General features: G+C 44.0%; 1 protein-coding gene across 1 annotated transcript in view; it reads right to left on the bottom strand.

Moving 5' to 3' along the window:
- Positions 1-21,150, bottom strand: part of LOC134733892 (neuroblastoma breakpoint family member 6-like) — a 42,419-nt gene that overhangs the window by 16,304 nt on the left and 4,965 nt on the right. Inside the window, 9 exon segments of the mRNA XM_063624756.1 lie at positions 558-772; positions 1,603-1,705; positions 3,103-3,244; positions 3,246-3,313; positions 5,001-5,030; positions 5,864-5,933; positions 6,668-6,726; positions 9,390-9,499; positions 9,691-9,788. Of these exon segments, the coding sequence (XP_063480826.1) occupies positions 558-772; positions 1,603-1,705; positions 3,103-3,244; positions 3,246-3,313; positions 5,001-5,030; positions 5,864-5,888 (583 nt within the window). The 5' untranslated portion in view covers positions 5,889-5,933; positions 6,668-6,726; positions 9,390-9,499; positions 9,691-9,788.

Here is a 21,150-nt window from a genome sequence, read left to right as displayed (position 1 = left end):
ACTTCCTACCACCAAATGCCCCCACATCAAGTGCCTTCTCCAACACCACACGGCAAGGAGCTTCATCTCATTTTGAAAAGCAGTCGTAAGCGTTCCCACATTTGAATGCTAAAGACACTTGCAAGAGACAACTTGCCTGCCTTTGCAGATAGAGAGGGAGAAACCCAGGAAGGATAAATCAATCACTCACCGACAGTTACTAAGGACATTGCTGAAGATAAAGCCTGGGAACCTCCATTCTTAGTCCAGAGCTCTTTTCACTCTAACAAGCGCCCTCCTGTCACAGCCTCCTTCTTGTCCTTTAAAACTGGAGAGATGCTGCCTCTTGTTCCAAAGACCACCTTCCATCAAGGAAGGAGGGACATCTGCAATACTGTGACTTCCAATCCCATGGGTTTCCCATCTCTGTTCTTACCCAGGAAGTCCTGGTCATGTCATGGCCACATATGTTTAGTGGAAAAAAAACCACCGATAGAACTGTCATTGTGGAGGTATGGAGGTCTGTAGCCTCTCATAAGCCTGGGGTTTTGTGTCATCAGGGCCTGTGGCCACCTTACCTGGGCTGAGTTTGTGGATGAGGTTCTCTGTCAGCCTGCAGCCCTCAGCCAGCTGCTCTCGGATATCCTGCCCCTGGGAGTTGTCAGGCTCATCTGGAGTGAGGAGGGCCTGGAGATGCTGATTCAATGAGCAGGAGGCATCTCTCCCTTCCTGTAATCTCTTCCTTAACCGGGCCAGCTCTCGTGCCTGAGAGTGAACTAGGACTTTATATTGCCTAAGGTGAGACAGTAGAGAAAATTTAATAATGGAAAAGGATGAGTGATCAGTTCTAATACTGCCACAGAGATCTCTGAGACAATGTCCCCAAGGAGACCTCCAAGCAGAAGGTCAGCACATGTTTGGGGAAATGCCTGTGGCCAAGAAAAAAAGAAATTTTTTTACAGGCTTCCTCTATATCAGAGAGTGCAACTGAAATATCCTCGACAATGTTGCATTCATATTTCTCTTCTGTAAACAAACGTAGGTCTTTCTAAATCAGTTTCAAAAAGACATCCTTTCAGTTCCTCACTTTGGCCATCGACATTTCCATATGAAAATACACATAGTGTATTTTGTAGTGACTGGATACAAAGCCATGTACAGAAATGAGGCTAGGTGCAGATGGGGAGAATTGAAAAGACGAAAGAAGAAAAGAATGACAGGGTCGAGAAGGCAACACTGATTGAGTGAAAGAATGAGAAGCCGCAGTCCGTCAGGAGGTGATTCTGACTAAGGGTAAGTGGGGTGGTGATGGCATACCATTTTGAGTACACTGAATGCTGCTGGGTGGCTCCCACTCCTTTGGTTAATTTTGCGTTATGCAAGTTTCACCTCAACAGTTACTTGTTTGAAAAAGAGAAAACAAGGCTCTGAGAAACAACTGCAACCCATAACTTATTATTATCCTTGTTCTCTGTTTGATAAATATTTGGGTGTCGTGAGCCTGCCGTGGCAATTCCTGCCCTTCCCCTGGCCCAGCTTAGCTCTTACTTCTCCCCGCTGAGCCGCTGTACTTCAGAGATTCACACACCTGCCCACCTGCCTGCCCCCACGGGGCCCCCTCACCTGAGCTCCTCAGCTTGCCCAAGCTGCTCTGCAAGCTTCTCGTCCTTGAACTGCAGCTCATCCCTCAGCATAGATTTTATGAGGTCTTTGAATTCTTCATACTCTGAGAAAAGACAGACACGCCTGCCTCAGTGGAAGGTTGGACATGCTGCTGTGGTCACTGCCTACAGGGCAGGAGGCAGGTCCATCCCAAGGACAAAACTGTCCCCAGTACCAGGCTCTAGGCAGGGATTTCCACATCTTTACTCTTCGGTCTCCCGACTTTCTGGCATCTGAACCTCCAAAATTTGGAGATGAAGAAAGAGAAACTCAAGGGCACACCAACTAAGTTGACAAGATGATTCAACTACAACGAAGTGGAGTCCGAATTCACAGCCCCTGAGGTCTGACTCTGAATCCTGGGCCATTTTCCCAAGGCTTGCAGCCTCTGTAAACACAGCACTGGGCCATGAAGTGATTTTCCGTAGAGTCGGTAAGGCCCCTAGGACAATGGGACTGACAGTTTCCCTTTTATTGGGAATTTCAGGCACAACTATGTCAAAGATTTTAAAAATACTATCTGGATAAATTGCATAAAATATGAGGCATAAGACCATAAGGCCATGAAGGAAATATGCCCAAATACTAATCGAGTTTTTGTTAAGTTAGAAACAGTAGAATGAAGAACTAATAGTGTTTACTCTGTGCCAACAACTGTTCCAGGAAGTTTACAAGAAATAGGTCATGTAATTCATTGCAGCAATTTACAGAGGTAGGGATTATTATAGTACCCTACGGACGGATGAAGAAGCTGAGGAACAGAGAAGACAAGCAACTTGGGTGGAGCCCAGGACACTGGCCTGGGGTCCCTGCTCTACACACTGCTACCTCCACAAAGTCTTGGGTGCCGTCTTTCTTCCTTTTTAGGAACAAGAGCCAATGCCCTAGGAAACAGGACTTCCCTCTCACAAGGGTACTCCCTGCTCTTGTTGCTGTCACTTATAGATACCACAGGTTCTATTAGGAGCAGAGTCCTCTTTAAGCTCCTCAGAGCGGATACTATGTACTAACACCATGTTTCCCCCAGGGTCTCCAGAACAGAGCTTTGCCTATTGGGCCTCAACAGAGACTTGAACTGAGTGGAAGTTCATGAGTCCCACATATTTAGACCAACAGACTAGATGCTACTTGTCTGCAGAATCTTTTGTGGTACAGAGAGGACTCTAGTAACACAATTTAGCCTCTTGCTGAGAAAACAGGTGGTGCTGTGCCTGTGTCAGAAATCAAGAACTGGGATTTTTAACTCTAATCCCACCCTCACCTGACTGCAAACATGGAAAAGTTGCTAAATACTTTCTGCCTCTGTCTTCCATTTTTAACAAAATGTTAAAATACCCATTTCTATTTTCCTAGAAACACAGGAAAGATGAAATTATTTTTGATGGAGAGAGCATTTAGTTTCTCAGAGAGAAGACAGGACATCATTCATCACTTTCGTGATGGTGAGCCTATCGAACTTACAGTATTTCTTCTGCCAGTTGGCCAGGAAGTAGGCCACTTGAGTTACAAGAAATTTCTCTTTGATGTTTCTGAACTGCTGTTTGTTCTCTGCCGGTTGGGGGCGCAATTTCTCGTTGATTTCTCCAATGTTCATCTCTTGTCTTCTCACTGGACGAAGGGCCGGCAGATACCACCATGCTGATGTTTGTGGCAGAAGAAGTGGAGCCAGGGACTGGGGAGAAGAAACCCAAACACATGATGGGTTAAAAACTGGTGAAATCAAATAGGTTTAATCAGGACTGAGGGATGTCAGTAACGAAAATTCTTAGCTTACTGTTGAGAAAAACGTGATCACTCCACAGCACTTTAGAGTCCTTAATTGCAAAAACAAGGTTTGAGACGCCTGAGCTCAAAGCTGAAGGCACTGCCTGTAGCTCAGACTGACAAGAGTGAGGGAGGTGGCAGCCGGCGTGCCAGGTAACGGTCTGCAGTTGCAATAACAGAATTAGAAGGTGGGGGTGTCATGGAATCTTAGGAGCCCTGCGTTCCAATTGCCCAGGCTTTGCTGAAACACAGGCGCCCTGGTCACACCTGAGGTCACCACCGATGGGGGCCTTTCCTTCAGCATTCACTCTCAGTATATGTGTACCCTTGTGACAATGCCACAGACCCATCTCTTTCCCAATACATCTAAGCATCTTCCTCATTGTTCATCTCTTGTGTGTATAAAATCATCAAGGCAGAAATAGTTTTCCAACAGGTTATATTTTCTAAATGGTAGTCATGAAGCCAGTCACTCCACCTTCTCTGACGTTAAAATAGAATTTAAGGCTTTTCCACGGTGTAAGATATCAAACTTTTAAACTGCCATGATATCCTGTGGGTCTTCTGCAGTTTTCTCTGTATCCACTAGAAAGTGAATGAATAATTCATTTTTTTTTAATGTTTTCTTTCCTGTCTCAGTATTCTTCTTGCTGCATCCCATTGTTTTGTTGATTTCTTTTTCTTACTGGGGCACCAGCTTGGTTTTTCATTACATTTAAGACCAGTTTGACATTCCTACATCCAAAGCTCTTCCTCTATGTGGGATGATTTGTTTTTTAATGTGACTGAACACTACATTTCATACTTGTCACTTATGGATGTCATTCTGGGCCCACAAGAACTCTTTTCAAGGTATCAAGTGATCAAAATCGTTTATATAGGGAGCTCCTGAAAACACGTGTGACCATCTGTCTTGGGAAGTCTTGCAAACCTGATACTATTTTGTTGTTTTCCTTTAGTTCTCCCATATATTGAAAAGAACAGGGCCATGAGCAGTTCTTACGGAATATTGCTTGATATATATTTTTCTGAGTTGGACTAACACAACTGATGTGTGGTTGCTTTCCACTAACAGAACATGGCAACATCAAGGTCACGGTCTTGGTGTTAGTAGTTGGTATTTGGTGATCCTCAGTGTTGCTGTGCAGTAGAAGGCGAGTTTGACGTGAGAGGAACGAGTAGGGGAGAGTGATCCCCTGAACCACCTCCTCACTTTCTCAGCTTTCATTCCCACCTAGGTTTTGTGAGCCTGGAACTTGAGAGACTGTTCTGTAGCCCGGGTCTCCTCAGTTTGGCTGCTGGACTTGCCTGAGTTGAGGGTGCAGTGGGTGTGACCCTGGGCTGCCCAGCATTCATGTGGAAGTGAAGGAAGAAGGACTGGATCAATCCCATTTGAAAGCATCCCTCTCTACAGCCCCCACCATCCTCCAACTATACTGCATAAGGATACTGCTTTGAGATGTATCAAAGGCTTTAAGTCAATGTATTTCCTGGTGCCTGAGAGACCTGACATTCTGTGGCAGAATGAAAATCTGTCAAGTTTTTTTCATGTTAAATATGATGAAACTGCAGGATCACAAAGTTATGTGGCTTACTTGAGGTCACACAGGGATGAATTTTGAGCACTGCCAATAAAAGCAATCAAACAATTATTCAGTAATTATTCATAGGATCCATAAGTTCAGTAAATATTCATATAATTATTCAGTAATTATTCATTGACCAATTTGTACCAGGCATTTTGCTCAAAACTGTGCACATATTTGGACATCATATCTTCATTATAATCCTTAAGGTAATGCTATTATCCATAAGAATCAGCTAAGAAACCTGAACAAGAGGGATGGCTAATCATGTGTTTGGCCATATTTCTACTTTTTGGTTTTTGTGATGCTGGAAGAATGACCAGAATGAGTCACGGGAAGAGTATTCATTCCTGTATTATTTTCCAGGACAGAGGTGTGCCCTCCTAGTGTACTGGGACCAAAATTCAGAAGTGTCTGCAACCTTGCTTTAACAGTATGGGAAATAACCTCTATCACCTGGAATTTCCCTGGAACTTTGGAATATGCAAGAGAAGTATGAGACCTGAGTCTTCCTTTTGCTGTGTTTAATTCACTCTTCTGTGGAATACCAATGATTCTCACTAAGACTTTTGCCTTTTTATAATCACAATTTATGTTTCATGAGGAAGATTTTACTGTCAGCTCTATTTAGAAAGAATAAATATAAGCTATGGTTTAGGTTTTATGCCCTGGACTTAATATTTTTCTGTTTTCTGTTTTGAGATTAAATTCTCATGTAAATAGAAAAATACTTGTTATTACTTATAAGAGCAAATTAGTTATTGGTTTGAGTTTTTGAAGTCGAAGCACAAACTTTTGATTTTATCTTTGTTTGTCGTCATCAGAGCCGCTCATTGTCTCTTGGTATGACCTGGCCGTGCCCCTGCACTTACCCTTGTCCTGCTGAACCATCTCCATGCACTGTCCAATTCCATCAGTAATTTGAGCTCCTCCCAAGGCTCCCTGAAATAGGCACAGGGATCAGGATGTCAGACACATTCCAGACACAAAGGCAACCCATACTGTAGAGTGAGCAGCTGTTTTCCCACTTCCCTGAAGTTGGCAGTGGTGTCCTAGGACAGGAAGGAATTATTTCCCTTTTACTAGGGGGTCTGTTCTTCATGTCTCAGTGCCTCTGATCTAGTGAACACAACTGTCCTGAACATCAATGAACTTGCTAAATTTCTGGTTTCTTGCTAGGAGGCTAGAATAGATTTATAAGACTTCCTTACTTACCCATGACTGCTGAAGTCTGAATTCTTAGCAGTATGATTCCTTTTCTTGTAAGGAGCAACTTAAGGAAGATTGGCCCCATTGCCATGCAAAAAGAAGTAAAGTTAATTTCTACTCAAAGCAAACTTGAATTTGAAACTAGGTCTTCCACTGTTTCAAAGTTAGACTGTCACTGCCTCAGGCATGTGTCCTGAAGGGCTTGTGTCTCTGCTCTACTCCAGATAAAGTTATTTATCATTATGGCAAGTTATAATTAATTTGCCATAATATAATTAATTATCAAGATAAAGTTATTTATCACAATGGCAAGGACAAATTTAGAAGACTTATTAAACTTACTTCTTTATTTCCCCAGCTGGCCAGGAAATAGTCAGTAGCTACTGTTATCATTAGTGTCCTCTGAATACCTTGGCTGTGTTAACTGCTTTGACTCAACATGGAGCTGAAGTGTTAGCATACTGTACCTTGAGATGCTGAAATATGGCTGAAGTCCAGGGTCACTGGCCCAGGACAGGTCATCCAGCTGTTGGAGACAACCAGAAGGGGAACCAGGCCATCCACTGAGGTCATCTCATGTGGCATGGGCCACTGGTTCCAATGAACCCACCATCACTACACTTCTTATGACTCACCGGTCAATAGACTGAGAATTCTATGAGAGCTGAGATCATATTTTACTCATCTCTGTGTTCATGGTTCTTAGCTAAGGGCCCAGCACAGAGGGGCCTCTCAGCAGTGTTCATCAATGATTGAATAAAAGTGATTGCAAACCTCCAATCCTCTCACCTACATTTCTGTCCCAAATGTCTTGTAAGGATGCTCTTTCTCTCAGGATGCTGCAAATACCCTTCCCTGGAAAGGCACCTGCTTTACACCATGCATGCCCCAGGATCCTCCCCTGTGGAAGCTCAGAGGAAGACTGGTCTGTCCTGAAAATTTTCTCTTATGGTTCCCCCTGTCATTAGGAGCAATGTCCTTTGACATACCCTCCCATCCTCTGGGCTGCCACAACACCTCAGTTTGGTAGAACTACCATATTTTCTGAAATGATCTGTTTGTGTTCTCCCACTCACTGGCTTGAGTTCCTTTGGAGGGACATTAAATATCTGAATCCCAAGTGCTTAGCACAATATAAAGAAAATTAAATACCCAATAAATATCTATGAGAAACCTCCCTCAACTGTAAGGACAGAAGAAGATTATTAGTATCACTGCTTCATATACAAGCAAGGGACACTTACTCTGGCACCTGACCTAGGGCAGAGCTGTTTAATGTAAAGAATGGATGTCTCCAAACCCTCTCCCAGCCTGGTTATTCCCTCTAACCCACACTGACCTGAAGAGCATCCACTGCTGCGGCAGCCCCAAGGTCAAGGCTCCTGGGTCTGGGGCGGGGGCTCATGGTTGCATCCTCCCCTCTTGGAGTTGCTGCTGCCCCTCACTATCAACCAGCTCTGAGCCAAGAGAGTAAGATTCTCTCTCAGTCCCCACTGCTCAGCTCGCACTGCTCCCTGAGAGTCTGGATGATGATGGGCGTTGCCCATTTCCCCTGAAGCCTCTGACCCAATTTGTGCTTATTCTCCCCTTCTTTGGTTTTCATTTACCAATGGCTTGTCCTTTGTGGTTATTCTCATCCCCTAAACCTGCTGACTTTCTTTCTTACATCTGTTCCCTCAGTTCTGGGCTTCCAGGGTGTGGACTCAGCTCAGGCTCCTGCAGGAGACACACAGAGGCAGGTCTCAGCTGCAGGTCATGGGCAGCGTTAAAAACCATCTCCGTTCCTCAGAGACTCAGAGAAAACACAGCAGGAAGGGACCTCAGAGAGGAACAATAAGCCCCTACCTTACTGACAAGGCAAGTGAAGCCAAGAAAGACTAAGACGCTCCCAGGCTCCCTCACCGCATGGTGGCAGCAGATCGACCACACAAGCCTTGGTCTCAGCCTCCCTGTCCAAAAAAGCACTTAACTCACCCTCCAGGAGCTCACTGCTGCGTTTCAGAAAACTTTGGATCAAAAATAGCAATTTCCACTGTGAGAACAAAAATAGTGAAAGGGCCTTTCCTTGGACAAACCCTTTATCACGGTTCTGTAGTCCTAGTATTTATACGCAGTCAGTTGTCATTCCCTGGCTGGTAGATCGGGGCAGGGAGCACATAAGGATTAAATAGTGCTTGACACAATCCTGCTTTCCCAGCCTGGGATCTCAGCCCCTCCATTCTGCTTCAGAAACTTTCCTCTGCTGTAACTGCTGTAACTGCTGGAGAGTCCAGGCCCTCATGTAGGTAATTTCTTGATGAAGATCCCTGTTACTTTCTTCCTCTCTTGAAGGTCAGAGATTGGTTCTGGGACTCTACAGTCCTAGGTTTTCTTCTAAGCCAGCCAGATCAGCTGAAAGCAATCATGACTGAAAGAGGTCAGGTCAGCGAACAGGGTCCCAAAGGAGCAGGGGGTCACAAGGACAGCCCCTAATGGAGATAGTCAGGACCATGACATGGGCAATATCTGACCAATTCTGCTAGGGAGGATGCACCAAGGATTAAGGGGAGGATGCTGCCATAAGGAGAAAGGTGAAGAACCAAAGGAGTTCAAGGAGGAGGAAAATACAATGATTTGAATAAAGATAGAAAGAAATGCAGAGCCCAGAGGCAAAGCCCCGTGTCACACACACACAGAGGGTTAGTTCCAGGCTGTGGATCCTAATCAAGAAATTCCTGCTGGATTTTGCTCCGCCCCATTTCAAAATGGTTTTGGATCAGTGACTTTGTTCCTTCCACTTTCCCTCTTTTTGAACAAGAATCATTGTTATTCTAGAGAATTGCTTGAACCCAGGAGGTGGAGGTTGCAGTGAGCCAGAGTTGCAGCTCACCGCAACTTCTGCCTTCCTGGCTCAAGCAATTCTCTGCCTCAGCCTCCCGAGTAGCTGAAATTACAGGCACCCACCACCATGCTCATCTAATTTTTTGTATTTTTAGTAGAGATGGGGTTTTACCATCTTGGCCAGGCTGGTCTTGAACTCCTGACCTCGTGATCCGCCTGCCTCAGCCCCCCAAAGTGCTGGGATTACAGGTGTGAGCCACCGTGCCTGGCTTCTATTCTCGATTTTATATTTTCACATACATGTATGCTAATCCTTGTAAGCATAAAAAAGTAAAAAAGCACAGGACTACAGTAAAATGTTATACTCACCTTTATGTGAGTACTGCAAGGGCTGTTCCAGAGCCCTTGCAACCTGAAAAGATAATGAAGGGCATTTCAGGCAGGTGAGGAGTGTCTCATCAATGTTACCAACCAAATTTCTGAAAGAAAAAAGATGGTAAAATACTTAATTCCTGGCCGGGCACAGTGGCTTACGCCTGTAATCCCAGCACTTTGGAAGGCTGAGGTAGGTGGATCACCTGAGGTTGGGAGTTCAAGACCAGCCGGACCAACATAGAGAAACCCCGTCTCTACTAAAAATACAAAATTAGCAGGTCATGGTGACGCATACCTGTAATCCCAGCTACTCCAGAGGCTGAAGCAGGAGAATCCCTTGAACTCGGGAGGTGGAGGTTGCGGTGAGCCAAGATCGTGCCATTGCACTCCAGCCTGGGCAACAAGAGCAAAACTCTGTTTAAAAAAAAAAATACTTAACTCCATATAACATTATCTGTAAATTCATCATCTACATTTCTAATAAAATTTTTTTTTTTTAGCTCTTTCACTTGTGCTCACCAGATAAGGTTTGATAGCAACTATCAGTCACCAGCACGAATGAACCAATTCAAGGACAGCAATAAACAGGACGACTATTAAGTTCCCCCAAAGAAAGTCCTTGGAATACAATATCACTTCTAGTTGCCACAAAAGTAAGACAATGGTCCATTACGTAAAATTCCAATCTAATAAAAGTTTAAATTTAATGTTGTCTGTTTTCCAAATTTTTATTTTGTTCAGGCTCCGTCATGGTGACCAGGGATTAGAAAATGACCGCAAAGAGGCTCTGGAAAATTTGGGAAGGTAAAAAATGTATTCTAAGAGGGGGCTGAGGTGATGGCTGCAAAATTCTATGTATCTACTTAAATGATTAAATTATACATTTACAATTAGTGACTTTTATTACAAGTAATTTTTTAAATGAAATTTCCGGTTTCTACTCCAACATGTAAAGAGTCAGGAAGTCACCACTTGTCCTCACAACAAGAAGAAAGCTCAACAAACTGAAAATTATCAACCCTTCTTAGAGGGACTAGAGGAGAGGTCACAGGGCAAATTGCCACCCTGAAAACTAAAAAGACAGGCAAATACAGGGAATCAGAGGTTAGCAGGAAGAGAACATGCTGAAGCCAGCAACTGGAAAGAGCACATAAATGATACTGACAGATTTCTAGAAGCTGAGGGTGGCCTGGCTTGAGCATTAAAAACTTGGGGCCCAGACTTAGGGGGATCTCACACTTTTCTAAGTTTTACCACCAGGATCCCAACCAGGTACTCATAGTAAAGATCAGAAAAATCCCCAGAGAACTGATATTGCCAACTTCAGTACTAATTATAAAGCTAAAGTAACCAAAACAGTGTGGAATTGATGAAGAAAGAAAAAACAGACAAATAGGTCACTGGAAAAGAATACAGAGCTCAGAAATAGTCCTACATAAATAGTCAACTGACCTTTGAGAAAGGCACAAAGGCAATTTAACAGGGCAAGGATAGTCTTTTCAACAAATGGTGCTAGAATGACTAGACATCCACATGCGAAAAATAAATAAATCTAGGCACAGATTTTACACCTTTCACTAAATGGATCTTACACCCGAATGTAAGGTGCAAAACTGTAAGACTCGGGCCGGGCGCGGCGGCTAACACCTGTAATCCCAGCACTTCGGGAGGCCGAGGCAGGCGGATCACAAGATCAGGAGTTCAAGACTAGCCTGGGCAACATGGTGAAACCCCGTCTCTACCAAAAATACAAAAATTAGCTGGGCACGTTGGCGCACACCTGTAATCCTAGCTACTCAGGAGGCTGAGGCAGGAAAATTGCTTGAACCCGGGAGGCAGAGGTTGCAGTGAGCCAAGATCACACCACTGCACTCCAGCCTAGGTGACAGAGAAAGACTCTGTCTCAAAAAAAAAAAAAAAAAACAAAAACAAAAACAAAAAAAAACACTGTAAGACTCCTAGACAATAACATAGGGGAAAATCTAGGTGACTTCTTTCGGTTTGGTGATGACTTCTTAGATACAATGCCAAAAGTACAATCCAGGAAACAAAAAATTGATAAGTTGAACTTCATTAAAATTAAAAACTGCTTTGTGAAAGACACTGTTAGGAGAATGAATAAACAAGTTATAGTCTGGGAAAAATATTTGCAAAATACAGATTTGATGAAAGACTGGTGTCCAAAATATATAAAGAACTCTTAAAACTCAATAATAAAAAAGCAACCCAATTTAAAAATAGACAAAAGATCTGGACACTTCACCAGAAAAGATATATGGATGGCAAATAAGCATATGAAAAAGATGCTCAAAATCATTTGTCACTAGGAAATTGCATATTAAAACAATGAGATACCACTATACACCTAATAGAATGGCTAAAATCCAAAGAAGGGACAATACCAAAGGCTGTCAAAGATGTAGAGCAACAGGAACTCTCATTCATTGCTAGTGGAAATGCAAAATGGTAGTCACTTTGGAAAACAGTTTGGCAGGCTTTTTTTTTTACAACGCTAAACATAGTATTGCAATATAATCCAGCAAAGGCAGTTTTAGCTACTTACCAAAGTAATGTGAAAACATGTTTACTCAAAAAACTCGCATCCAAGTATTTAGAACAGTTTTACTCATACTTGTCAAAAATTGGAAGTAACCAAAATGTCCTTCACTAAGTGAATGGCTAAACAAACTGTGATATATCTGTACAATAGAATATTATTCAGTGATAAAAAGAAATGAGCTATCAAGCCATGAAAAAACATGGAGGAACTTTAAATACATAATGCTAGGGAAAAACTAGTCTAAAAACTCTATACACTGTATGATTCCAACACTAGGACATTCCAGGAAAGTCAAAATGGTAGAGATAGTAAAATGATCAGTGATTGCCAAGCATGGAGGAGGGATGAATTGAGTTGAATAGAAGGAGGTTTTCAGCAGTGAAACTATTCTGTGTGATACTGTACTGGGGATTCATGACATTAGGTGATTGTCGAAACCCATAGAACTGTAAAACTCAAAGAATGAACCCTAATATAAACTATGGCATTTAGTTGATAATAATGTATCAATATTGATTAATCATTGTAAAGATGTATCACACTGATGCACGATACTGATGATAGAGGAAATTGTGTGCTAGGGGACAATGGAGAAAAGGGGAATTCCCTATACTATCTGCTCAATTTATCTGTAAACCTAGAACTATTCTAAAAAATAATGTCTATTAAATTTTATTAAAGTTAGGATGCAACAGCCCCAAATCAAAATTTTGGTGGCATCCTGTTATTATGTGGTTAATACTGGGTGTTGAGGTGCACCAACCTGGAGTCAGAACAGTTGGAGATATCAACGCGTATGCCTTCAACCTCTGGCCCTGTGGGTGTCCCTGGAATCCAGAGAGCAGATCAGTTAGCTGGAGACAGCCTCAGTGATCCAGACAGCACAGGCTTCTGGTAAGGACAGGGAGAAACCATCTCAGGGCAGAACTCGGTGAAGACTAGGAACCCCTGAGACTCAGCAGCTGCCCCATTGATGCCCAGAGATCAAAGGAGAAGGAGGCTGGGAAGAGCTGAGGGCTATAGGATGATCTCTCTGCTTAAAGACACAAGCAGCTCCAGAGACTGGTAAATTTTGAGAGAGAATCAGAAGCCAGAAAAAAAAAAGTAGGTTTCATTGCAGAGTGGTCAAGAAAGGAAAGAGGGAAAGGGAAGGAAAGAAAAGGAGGTAGGGAAGAAAGGAAAGGTTAGGGAAGGGAGGAAAGGACAGAAGAAGGGAAAGAAAGGAAAGGAAGGAAGGGAAGAAAGGGAAGGGAGAGAAGGAAAATAAACTTGAGTGAAGGCTAGACACATCGTGGGTGGGCTTAAACCACCAGTATTTTCCATAAACAGCCACGTGCTAACCAATAATGTTAAACCATATACTGTTACCATACGGTGAGAGAGGGCTCCCCAAGCCCTCTATACTCCTCTGAAACACATTCAAAATCGACTGGAGCCAGAGACATTGCGTTTTGCCTTTGGGCAAGTTTGGACATCCACAGGAATGAGTTGGGGCACTGCGACAGGGAACACCAGGCCACAACTTTCCCTGCAGTTCCTCACTGCCTCAGAAGCTGCCCCGCTGCAGTGGGGGGCCTCAGCCCCTAGGTCTGGAGTCATCCATTTGCCTCTTTTTTTTAAGATGAGGTCTCACTCTGTCACCCATGCTGGAGTGCAGTGGCACTATCTTGGCTCACTGCAGCCTCAACTTCCCAAGCTCAGGTGATCCTCCCACCTCAGCCTCCCGAGGAGCTGGGACCACAGGCATGTGCCACCATGCCCAGCTAATGCCTCACTTCACAGCATTTCACTGCTTGCACTTGCTTCCAGTCCCCCAGGACCCAGTAGGCATGCACCTGGGAAGGACACAAACTGGCCGTGCCCCTATATCTCTGACCACTTTCGATCCCTACAGAGGTGGGCTCCATGGGGCAGTGACCTGAGATTTGCTTACAATGGGATCCCTATCACAGAGTAGGGTCTGGCACCTTATAGATGCCCCATGAATGCTCAGTGAAAGAAGGCATCCGCCACAAGGTCCTGGGTAACCAAGAATTATTCAACTGTGGCCTATAAATTTTTAATCCTAGAAGATATCAGAATGAAAGACATGAGGGGCTTTCAAAAGTGTCCAGTCTCTTAAACCATTATACTGGCAGGTGAACCATGTCACTTCAGACTACACCTTAAGTAGCTAGGATATCTAGTTATATCTACACACAGATAGATAGATATTTGGTGATACAGACATATGGCCATATCTATAGCTATGGAGCTATAGTGCTATATATATATCACCAAGTGCTTTTACCAAAATATGCACGATGGTTGTCTCTGGATATCCTTTTTTTCTTTATATGTTTCTGTATTTTTCATTTTTCTCTCAGTGGATACTCAGTAACTTTATAATCAGAAATATAAATATATAAGTGTCAAACTTTCAATGTCTCCTCACCATACTCAAAATAAGGCTCAAATGTCTTTACTCAGCATCGGAGGCTCTTAGTGATCTGGCCCTTTGTGGTTTCCATGTCCTGATCTCCTGCAGCCTCCGAACACACACCCCACGCACCTACAAACCTCCAAATCATCTGTATTTCTCCAGGGGCTTCTCCCTTACTTCATTTTCCTCATCTTCCTTGACTGGCTCTTATCTGTCAAGATTATCTTTAAGTGCCTCTCCTCCAGGAAGCCTCCCTAATACCCCGTAAGGTCCAGATATCTCTGCTTTCTGTTCTGCACTCCAGCAACAATCAGAGTCACCTCGGCCATGATAATAAGAAGTAAGTGTTGCTTTATTTGTCTGCCTGCCCTGTTAGACTGGGATTCCCAAAGGCAGGGACTGTATCTTTATTTCTGTATCCACAGTGTTTAGGTAGTGCCAGGCATACAGTTGGCACTCAGCAAGTACCTAAATAAATACAGACAATCCCTAACCTACAATGGTTCAACTTAATGAAGACTTTTTGACTTTCTGATGTTGCAAAAGCAATACACAACCACAAAGTTTCAGACTTTAAGTATTGGTGATTCTTTTACCAAAAAGTCTCTAGGCTTAATTTTCAATTTATGATACTTTCAACTGATGATGAGTTTACCTGGACATAACCCCATCATAAGCTGTGGAACATCTGTATACAAAAAAATGGATTTGTAAAATATAATGGGTTTCTCAAATAGTCATTATTATATATATATATTCATATTCATTTTGAATATGAAGAAATATGTGCAGGGAGGTTAAGTGACTTGCATTAGGTCACAAAGCTAATGAATGAGAGAACCAGAGCTCAAATCGATTGTCTAATCTGCCTTCCACTTCACCACAGCTGCCACCATGAAATAGTAACAGGAAAAAATATGCATGATCATGTGTTGGGTCAAGTTGATGGACAGGTGTCTCATACCAGGAAGCTTTTCTATCAGGAATAGACCTTCACAACAGTCACGGTTAATATATTTACTGTTATGGTTTAAGAACAGATTAAGCTAAAAAGTTTGAATGTGTTTTAAAACATTTTAACTCATTTCTTTGCTGGAATAGATGATAAATTTTAAGTCATGTTTTTCAAAACAGAGAAACTGAGCATGCTCAGGCTGACGTGGGCTATAGGGACATTTCTGTCACTGCACTCTTCCCTTCCTCAGATGCCTCAGGACCATTCTTCTTATCATCCTGTGTTGATCACTGATTTATGGTTCCTGCCAAAATCCACTGAGAGCATACTCTGCTCAGAACACACAACACACCAAGAGAAATCTCTCCCCAAGGAACCAACAGGCATCAAGGGAGACAAATGAGCAGATAGGCAATTTCCTTACTCTATGATAAGGGCCATGAGAGGCTAAGGGAGCAACACCCAACCCCAGTATAGGTGAGGTTGGGGAGGCTTCATGGTGGAAATCACATCTGGCCAAATCCTAGCGGCTGTCTGGTCCTACAATCTCCCTAGCCAGTATGTCTACCTTCTGGCCTCCTTTCACTGCCTTCCATCACCACTTGTCTCCTCACCTGGAGTGTGAATTCCTCAAACAGAAGGACCATGCCGCCTTCATCTGTGCATTCCCCACAGCACCCAGCCCAGCAGCTACAGCCAAATGACAGACTCCCAATCTAATGCCCTCACCACTAGATGGCTGAGCCTGGCTGGGGAAAACTATGCTGGAGCCAGGCATCCTGCCAGAGTTCCAGCCTGACTGCGAGCTGTGCAGGGAGCCACAGAGTGTTGCCCAGGAAAGAGTTATCTATGAACCAACAACTGAGAGAACCAGTGTCTACACACCCTTCCTTGCAGGTCACCACGTCAGGGGCGGGGCAAACAACTTAAGACTAATCACAAAGCAGGTTGTTTTCACCTAAGAAACCCTACCAGCAGTAGGCCGGGCGCGGTGGCTCACGCTTGTAATCCCAGCACTTTGGGAGGCCGAGGCGGGCGGATCACGAGGTCAGGAGATCGAGACCACGGTGAAATCCCCGTCTCTACTAAAAAAATACAAAAAAATTAGCCGGGCGTGGTGGCGGGCGCCTGTAGTCCCAGCTACTCAGAGAGGCTGAGGCAGGAGAACGGCGTGAACCCGGGAGGCGGAGCTTGCAGTGAGCCGAGATTGCGCCACTGTACTCCAGCCTGGGCGACAGAGCGAGACTCCGTCTCAAAAAAAAAAAAAAAAAGAAAAAAAAAAGAAACCCCACCAGCAGCTTAGTCTGCACCTTCCTTCCCAAACCAGTGCTCCTCCCTGCATTTGGCAGGCACCAGAGCACAAGGTGTCCAGGTCTGAAAACTTCTAGGCAGTTCTGCTCCTTCCTCTCCCTGTGGCCAAGAGCTCAGTAGCAGCAGCCTACAGATTCTTCCTGTTCTTTCTCTCAAATCTGTACCTTCTCATCCACCCTCGCCATCATTCCAGGGTGGGCCTCCCTCATCTCCTGGCCCTCATTTTCTCCCAGCGCCACCCCATTCTCACATCACAGCTGCTCTCTCCTCCACAGCCGGCCGTGGTTCCTCCCTCTATGATTTCACTGTGTCTACCATTTAAGTTTTTAGCCTGGAATTCAAAAGCATCAATAATCTAGCCCTCATCCTTCACCCAATCCCTCTTTCTAGCCACTCTTGCTGTTCCTCCAGTGTGTCCTGTGCATACTCCCCTCGGCATCTTCCCTCGTGTTACTCCTCCCCCAGGACTACTCTTCTCTCAGCCCCTGTCCCATATGCTCAATCAAGCCTATCAAATCTGACCCAACCTGCAAAGCTCACTTCAAATCCTATGTCACCCATGAAGTTATTCTTAAGAGTCCAGCCAAGAGGGAGCCTGCTGTTCTGAAGTCCCCCGTGCAGCACTGGCCACACATGCTACCTCACCGGAGTGCTGGTTGTGAACACTTCTCATGTTCCTGCCCAGATTGTGGTTATGTTCCCAAGCAGCTGTCATCACTGTGGTTCTACCAAGAGTAAGGCAGAGTCAGGTGGTGACAAGAGGGGAGGGTTTGAGACTAAGCTTATCTGGGTTCCAATAGGACTATATCAATGCCCTTAGAGAAGTTATGTAGCCTCTCTGAGCTTCCCTTCCACATCTGAAAACAGACTGGGTATCTATTTTACAGGGCTTTTGTTAAATTTACAGATAATATACGTAAACCACAATAAATTGTTAGTATAATCATAGCACTAATCAACCTAAAATATTTCTTGGAGTGATCATAAGAAACAAATAAGATAACATACGAGACAGAACTTCGTAGAATATAAAATTATTGTGTTAATTTTTAACAAGAAGACTTGGAGTATGTTTGTGGGTTTTTTTGTTTTTTGTTTGTTTGTTTGTTTGTTTTTGACGGAGTCTCGCTCTGTCTCCAGGCTGGAGTGCAGTGGTGCGATCTCGGCTCACTGCAACCTCCGCCTCCTGGGTTCAAGTGATTCTCCTGCCTCAGCCTCTCAAGTAGCTGGGATTACAGGCATGCGCCACCACACCAAGCTAATTTTGTATTCTTAGTAGAGACAGGGTTTCACTATGTTGGTTAGGCTGGTCTTGAACTCCTGACCTCAGGTGATCCGCCTGCCTCGGCCTCCCAAAGTGCTGAGATTACAGGCATGAGCCACCACGTCCAGCCCATTTGTGTTCTTATATCAAATGACCATATGTTGGTCATATGACCATACATTGGTCACATGATATAAGACCTCACAGATGCCCCACTAATTACCAGCCAGTACATCCTCCAACAGCTAAGCACTTCAGCTTTCAGAATATCTGTGCTCAAAGCTGTTAGAATGAATTCACTTAAAAGTCAACCAATAAAACTGGTGGAATCCTATGCCCAAACTGAGGTTTTGGTCCATATGGTACCAGACACTAGTTCAACTTAACAACCTATTTTCATCCTTTTTTTTTTTTTTTTTTTTTGGCATCTTGTACACAGAGCATTACTTTTCTCACTGCTCAAGCCCAGAGAAATGCTGCCAAAAGCAAGAGAAAATGGGGTAGGATGTCAACCTAAATCACAGCCTCCATCTCAAGCCAACTAGGTAATCTTTCCAGCCCCATATTCGATCCTCTGGTTTGAATATGCCAAGGCTTTCCTGCCAAGGCTTTCCTGCCTGGGCCACTCAAGAGAAAGTAAACCCCACTGCTGAGCTACTCCCACTGTGGCCACCAGAGGGTCCCACAGCATTAGCTACAAAGCAAGAACACACCCTTTCCCAGTAAATTGTCCATTTTAAATATTTCCAGAAAGCATTATGGCAGCCTCCCCAGCTTTCAGCCAATAGGACTGCCCAGAAACCCCAGAGCTAGCTGCTGCTAACATTGTTGAGGCGTCAGTTCATACCAAGCAGCCAGCATTTCACAAGGGGTTTGAGTCACTGGGCCCCACAGAGTCTAATTTCTGTGGGTCTGAGCTCTCCCCAGCCACATTCCAGTATCATCAATGAACAAAGAGTATCTGTGGCTTCAGTAACTGTTTCCCTTTGACACAGCATCCAAATGTTTACCTGGAACACCACTTGCTCTCAAGTTTTAATGAAGAAAGGAGAAATGCACCTTATCAGTCTGGCAGACCACAGCCCATGATGGGCAAGTCATGTCTTGCAGAGTTCTCCCGCAGTGCCAAACACTGGGATTCAGACAAGCTAGCATTCCGTTCTGCCTGATCACTTCACTGAAGGTGCAGAGTAAGTTGTCTTCTCCTTGGAAAAGGACATGTCCAAGATCACACAGCTAATGAGGGGCAGAGAAAATGTGATTTCCTCCCAAGCCTGTCTGAAACTCCAGAGCCTGCACTTATAACCACTATATTACATAGTTGTTTTATTTTTTCCATCACCAACAAAAAGTGTTGACCAGATCCCTGTAGCTCAGCTGTACTCCCTCTCGGCCTCATCCCATGTCACACCTGCCTTACTTCAGACACACTAGTGGTTTTTCAATTCCTCTAACAGACCCAGCTTCTCCTCATCTCTGGGCCTTTTCATGGGCTTTTTCCTCCCCTTAGGACACTTCCTCCCACCCCTCCTTTATTTGCAATCCTAGTTTCTCTTCCTCCTCTAAGTCTGGGTTTAAGTATCCCCTTCTCAGAGAAGCCTTTCCTGATTTCCTACCTGAAATGGGTCCCTTCAATTCTCTCACTCAGACTCTTGATTTCCCATGATGGCACTCATAAACTTACCAAATTTTTGTATTAGTTTCATTTCCCCTCTACTTCTATTTTATTTGCCTTCCTGAGGTAGGAGGTGGGACTTGACACCAGAGGCGGAGCTCAGACACCAGATCAGATTGAGGACTAGCTAAAACAGGGCTTGGGCAAAAGCAGCTTTCAATCAGACATGCCCATTAGTGTGCCATGTCAATTTACCATTGCCATGGCAATACCTGGGCAGTTACCACCGCTTTCCATGGCAATGACCCAATGACCCAAAAGCTACTATGCCTTCCCTAGAAATTTCTGCATAACCACCCCTTAATCTGCATGCAATTAAAAGTGGGTTATATAAATATGACTGCAAAACTGCCCTGAGCTGCTGCTCTGTGTCTACTGGGTAGCCCTGCTCTGCAGGAGTAGTCATGGAGCTATAACACTGCCTCTTCACTAAAGCCGTTTTCTTCTACCTCTAGCTTGCCCTTGAATTCCTAGGCAAAGCCAAGAACCCAGTGGGCTAAGCTCCACTTTGGGGGTTGCCTGCATCATTTCCCACTATAATGTAAGGCCTGTGAGTGCAGAAATTTGTCTTAGTCACTGATATATCTCCAGGACCAATAACATGCCAGGAATTAGTAGGTATGCAGTAAATATTTGATAGATTATAATTGTTAGAATTTGTAGCTCACCTGTAGGAGAAGACAGGTGGTTTTCAACCCCAATCTAATAGCTATCCTATGTTTTTAAAAAAAAAAATGTAAAAAGCTACACTCCTTCAGCTTCTGCAGCTCCAAGAGATATGTCAGCACAGCAAGCACAGCCTTGGTGGAGTCCTCCCAGTCCCCTAGACAGAAGTCTGCTGAAAGGCATTCACGAATCACACACAGTAAAAACCCTGGGCAACAGAAGAGCCCTGTTTGGCTTCCTGACAACTGCCCCTCCACAGAGTGGGAGATCATACAGAGGAGGCGGGGATCTGCCTTCCAGAACCTGCTGCTTGCTGAGCTGGATGGCTTCGTGTTCATTAGATGGTTCAGTCTTTTCCATCATCCCAGAAGATAGGTGGAGACCCAGGTTCATAGTGGTGAAATGAATTGCCCAGAGCCATGCAGCTAATAATGCCCTTTTTCACATTCTTCAGCGGCTCCTATTACCTTAGGAAACTCCTTAGCAGAATATCTCAGGCACCCTAGGAAAGACACCTTCTCTCAAGACTCATCCCTATCCGAGGCTCGAAAGGACTCTCCACTCTTCTCATGCAGAACAGCAGGCATTTCCTGTCACAGACATAGTACCTCACAACTCCATCAGGCACATGCCTTTCCCTACTGTCTGTCCCCACAGAACGGGGCTTATTCCTACTTGTCCCTCAAAATCCACATAAAGAAATGAAAAAAGATAGCTCCTGATAGAAACATATCATAAGGAAACAAACATGTGGGCAGATATATTTATTCAAAAGTAGTCTTTGATATATAGTTACCTTTGACAGTAAAAAATTAGAAACAACCTAAATGTTCAAAAAACATGGGAAATGTTTAACAAATTATAGGATTTCCCTATTTAGGGGCTACTAATACAGCCATACC

The sequence above is a fragment of the Symphalangus syndactylus genome, chromosome 12, assembly GCF_028878055.3.
Source record: "Symphalangus syndactylus isolate Jambi chromosome 12, NHGRI_mSymSyn1-v2.1_pri, whole genome shotgun sequence".
In the NCBI taxonomy this organism is placed as follows: Eukaryota; Metazoa; Chordata; class Mammalia; order Primates; family Hylobatidae; genus Symphalangus; species Symphalangus syndactylus.
Note: the sequence above shows the minus strand (reverse complement) of the source record. Positions and strands in the feature narration are given on the sequence as shown.